Source organism: Tetrao urogallus (assembly GCF_951394365.1).
Source record: "Tetrao urogallus genome assembly, chromosome: 6".
Lineage (NCBI taxonomy): Eukaryota > Metazoa > Chordata > Aves > Galliformes > Phasianidae > Tetrao > Tetrao urogallus.
Window position 1 is genome coordinate 30976648 of NC_136819.1, and position 12263 is coordinate 30988910.

The window sequence follows — 12263 nt, forward strand, 5'->3', positions numbered from 1 at the left end:
AAAACTCAATTCCTTTATAAAAATCCCCAGTAACTAAACAAATACTTTGCCACCAGAAGTGCTTTCAGATAAAGCAATCAGTATTTCGAACAGAAAGAAAGGAGAAGATTTCGAGGAACCATGGTAAATCCATGCAACCACTTCCGTCAGTACGGTAGCTGTGTGAGCTTTGCTAGTTACAATTTGTTTGCTTAAATGCTGAACATGAGAACAGAGAGGAAACAGCCAAAGATGGTTCATTTTGTAAACACCCATAAAGAAACTGGGAACCTCAGCAACATGGCAACTGCCAGCAAGCTCTCGAGTCCTTGAAGGAAACTGCAACCAGTTCAATCAGGAAAGAATACTAAGAGGGAGAAAGCATATGTTTCAGCATCACAGCAACAAGGTTTCAGACAGTACAGCAGATGCTGTACCACAGGATTGGGTTTTGGTTTTGTTTTTGAATCAAAGCAGTAAAAACCAAAACCGACGAAAGCATTTCCCGTGTCTCCCTTTTCAACTCGCAGCAACGTTCTCAACAGTGTTGTTTTTTTATTCTGGTGTTTGTTGTATCCCATCAAGTCATCACCAATGCATATAATTTTTTCTGAATACTCACAAGAAAGGCTAAATAAGAAATATAAAAAGTTAACCTAAGAACACTAGGAATGCTCTCAGCTTTAATCCTGTGACTTCTGATCCTGTCAAGATATATTCCTTTCAAGAAAGCTCTTTACTTCTGAAGCATGTGCTGATGTCGCCACTGCCTTTTTAACAGTTCAAGCACATCAGATTTTAAACAAACAAGGAAAAAAAAAAGTCCTTTTAAAATTCAAATGTTAACACTGGTTCCAGTTATACTGAAACAGCCAAAAGGTATTTTTCTGCAGCAGTACAGTACTCAAGTAACGCTGTTAAGGTAAAGCTTTTAAAAAAAGAAAAAAAAAACATTACTGACTTGATGATTATGTAATATGTAAATTCAGTTTCACCTTCAGAATAGTGCAGCATAGCACAAAGCCCAGGAGACAACAAGAAGCTGTTCACAGAACTGGAAAAGCCTCCCCAGGACTAAACACAGAGCCATTGCCACAGAAGAAAATATATGTGAATTGTAATGATTCCATCATAATTAATTGACTGCTTTCAAAACAAATTACCCCGCCTTAAGGAAAAAAAAAAAAAAAAAAAAAAAATCACCACAAATTCCTTACATAAAGAGAAGAAAAATTTTGAAGCTTATGCTTCAGAAGTAAAATCAGCCTGCTGAAACGTATTAAATTAATGAAAACAAACTAGTTGGCTTTGCTTTCTCAGATAGGATCTCGTGTTCACTGTTCAGTTTGGACTTCAACTGCAAGAAATTCTGAAGCCCCCATGAAGCAATATTTTCATTCATATTCAGGGGAAATATATAAATATAGCAAGTACTGTATTTCAAAAAACACAGTTCACCTTTGCTTTCAAATCAACAGCACCTGAGGGTGTTTAGTCCGTCACAACCTAGAAATGGTTAAGCACACAGCTCTAATGTACACTCAGTGCTTCTTTAATTTATAATCTCCTAAATCAAATTACCTAGGAAAATGACCAGAAGAATGCCTGTGCTGGTGGAGCACAACATATGACAGCCTAAATCTGTAAAAGTGCCCTCAAAATATGAATCCAGAGCAGAGACATTCCCTCAAAGAGAAAGGGGCCACCTGCAACACAGAGGAAAGTAAACAAGCAGGGAAGCAGTGATCCTCCTTCTCAATAGAGCGACTCAGACTCCATCTTAATCCTGACATCATTCATCCCCGCTCAACAGGCACTACATAACGCAGCACTTCTTCTGTTGGGTAACAACACTGAAACTCAGAAGCATTTCCAGACAGCACTAAAATCTGCCATCAGATCGGAATTCTGTACAGTGCTTGCTGACCTGCATGCTCTGACATTATTATGTTAAGTTGCATGAACAGCAGATTGACCCACGAGGCCACACGTCCCACTAATTCCTTCATTTGAAAACTAAGAGCATTTGTGAGTGCTGCATTGTGTTCCCACTGACCACACAACAGCACTGAGAGGAAAAAAACTAGTACAGAAATGGATCTGGAAAGCTACAGAAATACTCTCATTTAACTAAGATCTAACTGACAAATGCAGTGAAAGCTTTACAAGAGCAGTCAAAAATCACCACAAAAAAAATCCAGCTGTGGCAGTCAGGATTTTAGAAGGCTGCCCGACACGTGCTCATGACTGACAGGAAACCTAATAGTCCTTAATGCAGCTTTTTAATTAATCTTCTGCACCACACGTTACAGTTTAAAAGAATTTAATATTATTGACTCCAGGCATCACAAACCTTTATGTCTTATTCCATAAAACGAAGCTTTGTAAACACAGCATAATGCTTAATTACTGGGGTATAGCTGGTAGTCACGATGGCACAAAAAATGTTGCCAAGTACCCGTATTTGCCCTTACATGCAGTGAGATTTGTTAATGAATTCAAGGCCATTGATGATATCAATCATAATAAAATTAAGCACAGATCTTCTAATATATGATGTACTTCAGCGTGCAGATCTGTCCTGTTTTCACAAACGATTTTGAATTTCAATCCTATTTCCCTGTCATTCACAGCAGCACTCCAGTGCTGTGTGCACGATCAGCAGGGAGGAACGACTCTGGCCCTGTCAGAGCTGCTAGCAGAACTGCAAATGAAACTGAGGGAAATATATTATATATGTACATATTTCAACTCAACCTTCCCCTCCCCCCAAGTTAGAATGCTTGTGACATTCTAGGAAGTAAAAATATCCACTGTGAGAGAAAAAGCACTGCTGCTGAAAACGCATTGTTAGCTTATATACCCTGAGCTGCAAGCAATGCCGAATGAACTTAGACTAAACGTTACATGAGGGCTCACTCTTCTTATTTCAAGTAACACTCAGTAAGCCTTCAGGTGTTCTCCCACTTCCACCAGAGACACAACCTCCTCCACCCCACAAGTGGATAATTAAGGATCACCTCCATGTAATTTGTAGAGGTAATGAAATGGTGTATTCACAAGCAACCAGCAGCTCCATTTTAGCACTGGCAACCGCAGAGCAGTCGCACCAAACAGTCACGGTGGCTCCTTCAGTGGTCTTGCATCTCCGCATTTCACTCTTTTTTTTTTTTTTTTTTTTTTTTTTTCCCCCTCCTTTTGTAACGAAGATTTAAAAACGTTTGAAAGCAAAGTTATTATTTTGACCTTTCAACAGCTGACGCCACGTTACAACACTTCTGTTACCCTGGTACCCCGGAGGTGACGGCGCAGGCTGAAGAGAAGCGCTGCCGCCCGCACTGCCATTTACCCCCCGAGCGGCTGCCCGCTCCGATCCGCAGTGCCGGTACGGCCCGCCCGGCCGGGGCCCCAGCGCCGCTGCGACGGCCGCTCGCCTTCCCTTATCCGCTGGCACCGCGCAGATACGAGCGTCGGTCACCAACGAGGACCGAGAAGCGATTAAGGCACCGTTTGGAAAACGCGTTCGCATGAATGGATTCGATTTTCGTTATTTTATTTTTGAGCCAGCGTTTTCGGCAGGGGGAAACACGCTGACGTTTTCTGAATAAACCCTTCCGTGCCGCGATGTGCGCCTGTGCCGCGAGAGGCATTTTCTGAACCAACGCCGCTTCATATGAACGAGCCGAGCACGAACCGCAGCGCAACCCCGGCCCGGCGGCGGCCTCCCCGTACCCGCGGCAGGAGGCCGCCCAGCCCCGTGCAGACCCCCCCGCCTTCCCCGTGCCCGTCCCGCGGGCCGCCCGGCAGCGCGCAACGTGCAGGCATCGCGCCTGAATGGACGGCCAGGTACTTTATGAATGGAGCGATCACGTGCCCACAGCACCTCCCCGGCTGATATTTCCCACATAACCGTGTCAACAAGCGCGGCACCGCACGGCGACGCGCGGCTCCCGAGCGGCCCCGGCCGCAGCCTGCCAGCGGGCCCTCTTCGCCGCGCCCCGCGCCCGGCCCCGCGCGCCCCGAGGGGCGGAGGGCGGCGAGGCCAGCGGGCCCGGCCGGCAGGTCGGATGGCGTTGTTTTTTTTATGAATGGAGATCGTGGTATGCAAATGAGAGCGATTCACAAAAAAAGAAAACATGGCGGCGGCTCCGGCTCCAGCCCCGGCCCCGCTGACACCGCAGCGGCGCGGCCCGCCCCGGCCCCGCTCCCGGCCCGGCCCCCGCGGCTCTGCGGGGCGCCGCGGGCCCGGGCCGCGCGGCTCCGCGCCGGGCCGCGCTGCGGGGCGGCTCCCGCGCTCTCCTGCCCGGGTGGCAGCGGTACCCCGCAGCTCCCCAGCGACCCACAGCGCCCTGCGACCCGCGGCGTCAGCGGTGCCCACACGGCCCATCGGGGGGTGGCAGCGCCCGGGCGCGGGGCCGTCAACCCGAAGCTCCGCGGGCACCCGAACTTTCTTGCGATAAAAGAAGTTTCAGAACGCCCCACGTTCGCGTTTCAGAGTCCTGAGGCACTCCCGCGTTCTCTGCCCAACGCTCATCTCCTCTTCCTGCCCCAAAGATTTATTTTTCTTTTTTTATTAGTAGTATTTCTAAGACGTTATGGTGAGCTTCAACCGCTCATTCTGCTCCAGGTCTCCTTCAATCCCGGCACGTTAAAAACACTGAGATCCCTGAGTTGCCCCTTCCTCTCTTAAAAAATAAAAGTCCCAAGCTCTCACTAAAAAAAAAAAGAAAAAAAAGAAAAAAAGAAAAAAAAAAAAAAAAGGAAAAGAAAAAGCAGGGCTCCAGGGCAGGTTTAAGCCGTATTTACACGGACTGACTCATCCAATTAACATTCAGGAGCAGTTTCCTGCAGGATGGAGCTCCCACACGCCCGTTTCCATGCGGAACGCCGCCGAACACCGCGCTCCGCAGCCCGGCCCGGCCCCACCGCCAAGGGGCGACACCGCCACGGCCCCGCGCCCCGACCCGCGCCCCCGTCCGCGCACACGCACACGCGCGGAGCTTACTCGGTGTTAGCAGCCGCCGTCTCCTCGCTCATTTTCCTCTCACCGTGATCCGAGGCAGAGCAGCAGCAGCGGAGCGGCCGGGGCGCAGCCAGAACTCACCAGAAACTTCACCATTGTTCCCCCCCGCTCGCCCCCAGCCGCAGCCGGGCCGGAGCGGTCCGGGTCCCGCAGAAGCACGAAGCCGCCGTATCCGTGCGGATGGCGGAGACGGCGATGCAACGCTGGCGCGGCGCTCCGCTCTCTCTCTCCCGCAGTTACTGGGAAGCGGCGCGGCGGCGCCCAGGCACAGCTCCTCGCCGCCAGGCGCAGCGCCGCGCCGTCCTCCCGCCGCCGCTCATCGCTCGCCGCGCTGCCGCCCTCCTCCTCCTCCTCTTCCTCCTCCTCCTCCCGCCCTCTCTTCTCCGCCGGATTCCTGCAGACGGCCGCGGCCCGGCGACGGGGGAGGGGAGGGGAGGGGGGGCTGGTGCCAAGGAGGAGGCTGGTGGTGGGGGGGGGGGGGGGGAGGGCGGCGTTTTAAGGCGGCTCGGGGGTGGGGGGGAGGGCCGGCAGCGAGGGGCTGCGTCACGGCGGTGCGGTGTGGTGCGGGGGTGCGGCAGGGAGAGCCCCCGGCCCGCGGAGGGCTGCGGGAAGTTGGGCGCTGCGCTCCTCGCTCCGCCGCCCCCTCACAGGAAAACTGGGCGGAAGCGTCGGCTTCGGGCTCCTTCCGCCGCCACTGCGCGATCCAAAATAACCGCAGGGGAGCGGGGCGGAGGGAAGCGGGTGGCCCCCCCGCACACCCGTCCCTTACACTCCTCCCGCTGCCCGGCCGGGTGCGGCGCTCTCCCTGAGCCCCGCTGCCGCTCGGCTCTCCCAAAGTAGTTCCCGCGGCTCTGCCTCACGCCATTCCCGGGAGCCGCCGCGGAGGGATACGTGCCACAGCGCTGTGCGCTGAGTGCTGAGTGGGGAGCCGCGCGGGCCGGGACCGGCGGGGCTGATGGGTACCCCGCTGGGGAGCTCCCGCCGGGATCCGTGTGCGCCGGGCCTGCGGGATGGAGGCGCGAAGAGGGGCAGGTAAGAGCGGGGGAGCGGCGCGGTGGAGGCTGACAATGCGCATCCGCTACTTCTGAGGCACTTCTCCCAACTCCAGCCCCGTTCCGTTTTTCCTGGAACCGCTCATTCCCCCGCTGCTGCACAGCAGCGATGAGCTGTCCCCTTCCTGTGCGGAAACGCAGCGGTTCCCACGCGGCCGTCCGCGGACTGCTGCCCCCGGGGGGTGGGGAGGCGGGGGGAGCGCCTAGGGCAGCGCCGGTAGCGGGGTGGGGAGCGCAGCCCTACCGGGGTTGGAGGGCGGTTCGTTGGAATGATGTCCAGAGACTTTTTCCGGACGGCTTTTCCTTTTTTTTTTTTTTTTTTTTTTTTTTTTTTTTTTTTTTTCTTTCGTGATTGAGAGCTCTGAGAAAAAGTTGAAGAAAAAGTTCCTGTCAGGTTTTTGAAGGAGGAATTCTTTTTGGAGGGGAGGTTCGTAGAATCGTTAGTTAAAACATTTTAAATAGAACCTATTTTATGTATATGTATGTATATATAATCTTCTCTTCCAGGCAAAAGAAGGCATGGGTGGTTTACATTCACTGTAACATTCCTGTTCCAAACTCCAAAGGGGCTCTGCCATCAGCGTGATGGAGCAATCATAGCAAGCTACTGTCACGCCGCTCTGCTCAGTGGCCCACGTGGCACGTGTTTGCACGCATCCTAAACGTGCCCTGTGATGCTCTCTTCCTTATCAGGGCAGCTTTTGGAGGAAATTTTCTAATTGTTTAGTAAAAACATTTTTTTTCCTAAAATGGTACAGTCAAAAATGGATCGGTTATTCATGGCACAATCTCATCTAAATTCTAAAAATATACCAGAAACCCAATTTTGCACAATATTACAATTCTCAGTGATTCAATGCGTGATTTGAATACAGGAACCTCTTGTCTGCTGCCCTAAAAACGTGTTTTGAAACTCAGCTGTGGGGACATCATGTTACTCTACCTGGCAGCAAGAAATCTTTTGGAGTATTTTCTGCCTTGCGATGTGCAGATAATGTCCTGTACAGGAGTGCTCAGGAACCAACTCCATTTGTCATACAGCTCTATTCAGACACCTCTGAAAAAAGACGTGATGATGACAGAAAGATAGAGAAATCTGCTACGTTTTTTTAAATACCTTAAATATATTTATTGTAATAACACTTTTCACCCTGACAATTCAATAAAATGAACTCGTTTGTAATCTGGCACAAATAATTAAAGCTTTTAAGAATGTCTACATTAAGAATAGAGTGTATGCATTTATGAACTGCAAATGTGATATTAGCCACACGACTTTCAGGGATCTGCGTGGAGGAGGTAAGTGGAGAGGAGCTCACTGCTTCTTTACCTCTTGTAGCTTCTGCACATGATCTCATGGCTCTGTACACATAGCAGAAGTCTTACAAACAGTTTCTGTCTCTATCTGAATGTCACAAAGAAGACAGAAAAACTGTTGGTTTGTATCTTGCATCAGAAATCCTCTTTTCGCAGAAATTGGGAACATCAGAAAACTGATATGGAGTGGCCTTTTGCAGGGCAGCAGTTGGTTTCAGAGCTTTCTAGTTTTGTGTTTTGGAGCAGAAAATCAGGTGTTTCATTGTCAGTGGCTCATTTGAAAAGTATCTTTGAGCCCCACCCATGCAAACAGGGCAGAAGCAAACCAGGCACAGGTGACATCATCCAGAAACCTCAGACAAACTGCCACTTCGTGTCCTAAGTGCCACATGCTCTGGGACTTCTCTTCCTTCAAGAGTCACACAAACTCAAACAGATAGACATACATTCTGTGACTGCATTTGGTTATTACAGACTTGACTATTTAAAAGTTATGAATGGAAATCTGCTCGGAAAAAAAGATGTTTAGTTGCACATTACAAGAACTAATTTATACCTCAGAACCATTGCTCTGCTTTGGCATTTTGACAGCTGTGGGCCTTGGACTTGCAAATATTCTTTGGCCCTGGTTCTAGAGACACTTTTAAATGAGAAATGTAAAGCTCATCAGCTCTTATCTTTAAAAGTGGGTGGTTAACAGGAATACTTAAAATGAGGCAGCAGTCTATGTTGGAAAATACATTTACTAAGCAGGTCTAAAGTATGTTTCTTATGCTACTACTGAACAAAGGACTGGTATATATTCTGCCCAGGGTGCTTATTTGCCATTCCTTTAAATGGTTGCACTCATGTCTGTGACATCCCAATGGAACAGATGGTCAGCAGTGCTTCTGCCACATAGCGGGCCACAAATCCTTGGCAGAAGAATTATATAGAGAAGATGTATTACAAGGGTTAAATTGCGTAATTCTGATCGGCATGGCATCCACATCTTAAAATCCATAATAGGATCAGTGGCAGTAATGCCATCCAGATCAGTCAGTCATTGCAGAACTTAAATGACCAATTCTTACTTAAGGTTTTAACTCCTACGTGTAAAAGTGTTGAAATCTACCTCCACAAAACAGTGATCGTTGCACTCACATCTAGATTCTAATGATGAGTTTACAAAAAATGGAAGTGGTATGGGCATTCTGCCATTTTGAAGTAAATGATAACATTAGGGAATCTTTTTTGTAAGAGCTTCCATTCAGAATTAGAGTGTGAGTTAAACGCTGGTGGTCATTATACACGTTCTAATAAGGATTTAACAAAACTGAGCTGATTTAATCTATAATAGTATTTTCAGCAAAGTCAGATTCTGTTAAATTCTCATCTGGAATCTTGCTACTGCATACAGGATAAAATGGTGGGTTTTTGGAAGGCCAACTTTCTATTCGACCTAATAGCGATAAGACAAAGGGGAATGGCTTTGAACTAAAAGAGAGGAAATTTAGGTTAAATATTAGGTGGAAATTCTCTACTCAAGGGGTGGTGAGGCACTGAGACACAGGCTGCCCAGGGAGGCTGTGGATGCCCTGGATGTGTTCAAGGCCAAGTTGGATGGCACCCTGGGCAGCTGAGCTAGTGGGTGGCAGCCCTGCCCACGGCAGGGGGGTGGAACTGGGTGGGCTCTGAGGTCTTTCCAACCCAAATCATTCTATGATACTTGATCGAATTATCTCCAAGATGTTTTCTAACAAGATGCAAAACTACATTAGAATAAAATCTATGAATTTTTGTGTAGATGGCTCTAACTCAACAGAATATCAACATTTCATAAATTATAGTACTTATAGGCTGTGCTAGCTATAGATCTGTATGCTGAGTAGTGAACCACACTGGGGAATGCATTCGGGTGAAAAAGCAAGTGTAGGAAATAAGAAGCGATTGGCCCTTCGTGAGGTGCAGTTAAACATGGAGTGGGTAAACACCCAACAATGCCTGAGGGAACAGATAGCACACAGGGGGATGAGAAAAGAATGGTAGTGCAAAACTGCTTTTGTTGGGACTAATTTGTGCTGGCCTGAAGCGTAGCCCTTGTGTGTGTGTCAAACTGGAGGGAAATTGGGGCCTCAGGACTGTGCTGTTGATTGCAACACAGCAGCTGAATGCTGCAGTTAGGATCAAGTGGGATAAAAATAAGGAATACTTCCTTGCTGAGAGGAAGAAATCAGAAAATATGATAAAGAACACATTTTGCTTTTAGTTGAAGATGCATGTTTCCCATTTCTGTTCACAGATGTACATCAGTACTTAGTTCCAAGTCACTCTTTGAGGCAAAGGTAGAGGCAGAGACAAAATGGCTCTCTTGTACAGAGGCTGACAGGAGTGCTTCTTTCTGCTACAGACACTTTTCTTTTGGTGTGTTTGTCTTTGTAGCCCACGATCATGACTGCAGTGTGTGCAGGAGAGCCCCTCACATCTGTCTAGGATCTCCCAGAGATGCTGTCGCTCAGCTGGGGCTCCTGGGGCTGCCCTGGCTTCCTGCTGCTGTCCAGCTGGGAGGAGCACATCTGGCCTTGCCAAGTACCAGAGCCTGTGGAATATCTGAGTCATCTTCTGGAGATGCTTTTTTCTCTCCACTGACTCCATAGAAAGCCTAAAGCAAGTGTAGTTCTAGTTTAGATTATTTGGCAGGTTAAAAATTAAGAGGAGGAGAATTCAGGCCAGAAGACTTTTGGCCTCTTAGCACACTCCAAAGCTGTGGGAAGGTCGAGTATGCTAAAGGAGAGCACAGATGTGGAAGGACAGAAGACGATATTCATCCATCTCCCTCTTCTTTTCCCACAGTAATTTCTGGCCAAGATGAGTGATTCTGAGTCTGGAGTAGTGGACTGATGGAGTAAGGCACTATTTTACTGTTTCTCAAGTGTTCCAGCAGTGGATGCATTTTTGTCACTATCTAGGCTAAGCCACAATGTCCATACATATATACATATATATAAAATGCACACATACACAACATATGGCAAATGGGAGAACTCCCAGAGCTCCACAGTTTCAATCCTTTCCTTTGAAAGTAGGAAAAATATTACAAACAATTAGGAAAATAAGGGAAGAAAACAGACAACTTTTTATTATTATTAATAGCGTTAAGTAGTAAATATTCCGAGAAAAACACACACAAATCTTATTTAGAACTTCATTTCAAACTTAACAGAAATATTTCATATATTTCTTTTTGGCTTTTTTTGGACATTTATTACTAATACCCAGAAAACCAGGTCCAAATGCCCTCAAAAGGGAAAGTCCCAAATATACTCTAAAATTCAAGTAGGGCCTGCTGGATAGCAGCTGGGGACAGATCCACTGCGGTCATATCAGTTTCTATAAAATAGGAAACAGAGGCGGATTTCTGCTCCACACGCAGCAACATGCTGTCTGGGGGAAGCTGTGGTGTGATGCTGGGTGCAGTCTGCACACTCAGCACTCCTGATCATTCCCCAGCTCCACACTCCTGTGCTGCGCAGCCACTTGCAGTTTGTGTGCAGACAGCACAGCACGATGGAACAAGGGCCTGCAACATGGTGGAAGATCTTTCAGCCCAGGCACCATGGTCCTTGTATGCACACCTTTAATTCTTTTCAGTGCACAGCTGGGAGGTTAGTTTAAACCCCCCAAAATCCAAGGGAGTTAGAGCAAACCTGTTTCTTTTTAAACGAAATGGGCAGGGAGCATTTACACAGCTGTTCAGAATGTTCAGCCATGAAGAAGGAGCTTCCTCAATCTCTCAGCTTCCAAGAGAGGACGATACTTACCCCACCCTCATTCCTCTCACCTCTTGGTATGTGACAGGACATGCCCACTCTATTTTTAAAGGTGTCTCAGAGATTCAAACAGGTACATACCTGTGAAAGTGCTTCCCCCCCCCCCCCCCCCCCCCTTCAAGCTTTTCCTTTCCAATACTTCCAAAAAGAGACCCAGAAACAGATGTGCAAGGTCTGAAAGGAATGGTAGCTCAACTGCAAGTGAATGCCGTAGATGTTCTTCAGAAAACACACTACATGATGCCAGCCCTGCAAAGAGAGCATTTGCCTTGTACCACCCCACCACCTGATTACTTTTAGGATCTCCTTCCATCATGCTCCTAGCTGCCATTTTAATGACATCTTTTTATTTAAAAAAACCTTAAAACTTGGAGCATTCTGTGTGGGACTTGTTTCTTTTTGTTTCTCCTTGCTTGTGCTGCAGAGCAGTGTAGCAACTGAGCTGCATGTGTTATTATTCCTAGGACCCACATAGAGCTGTGCTAAATTAACTAATGGCATGATTATAACATCAAACAAGCTCAATTAAATTGCTATGAATGCATGCTGCCTCTTGTGGAAAAGCTCTAACTTGGGAGGAGACTTGGAATTTAAAACAGAATATAATTTAAAAATCAAGAACCCACCATAGAAGGTTTTTGGTATTTATACTGGATGTTTCAGTTCCTCCCTCTTTACAATGAAGCAAATAAATTCCTTTATGAAAAAAATAAATCACTCTTGCTTTTCTTAAATAATAGAGATTGTGAGTGTTATCTTAGAATTGTAAATTACTTCAGATCTGGGCTACTTTAGATTCCAATTGTCTGAGAGATTGTTCTTTTTACTGAGATGATTTTGAAGGAAAATGTCCTCTTGCTCACTTCCTCAATTCAAGCTCAGCCTGTGTAACTCTGTAGGAATTCACCGCTGTGAACTGGCGACACTTGGATGAGTCTGGATCTCTGGGTTAGTGGCTGACTGAGAGCAGACATCCAGCACTGAGATGGCTGAATGAGCCTTTGCAAGCACTTTCTACAATTTAAAGAATGATCAGCCTAGCAAATTGGTGCAATTCTTTTGGCTCACTCAGATCCTGAAGTG

At 47.5% G+C, this 12263-nt stretch overlaps 1 protein-coding gene across 1 annotated transcript in view; it reads right to left on the reverse strand.

Annotated features, from left to right (window-relative positions):
- The window catches only part of SPRED1 (sprouty related EVH1 domain containing 1), a gene marked incomplete at both ends in the record, with an annotated part of 53039 nt that extends 48023 nt beyond the window's left edge, over positions 1 to 5016 (reverse strand). Inside the window, one exon of the mRNA XM_079536911.1 lies at positions 4985 to 5016. Within this exon, the coding sequence (XP_079393037.1) occupies positions 4985 to 5016 (32 nt within the window). The remainder of the gene's footprint in view (positions 1 to 4984) is intronic.
- Between the last annotated feature and the right edge of the window lie 7247 nt (positions 5017 to 12263).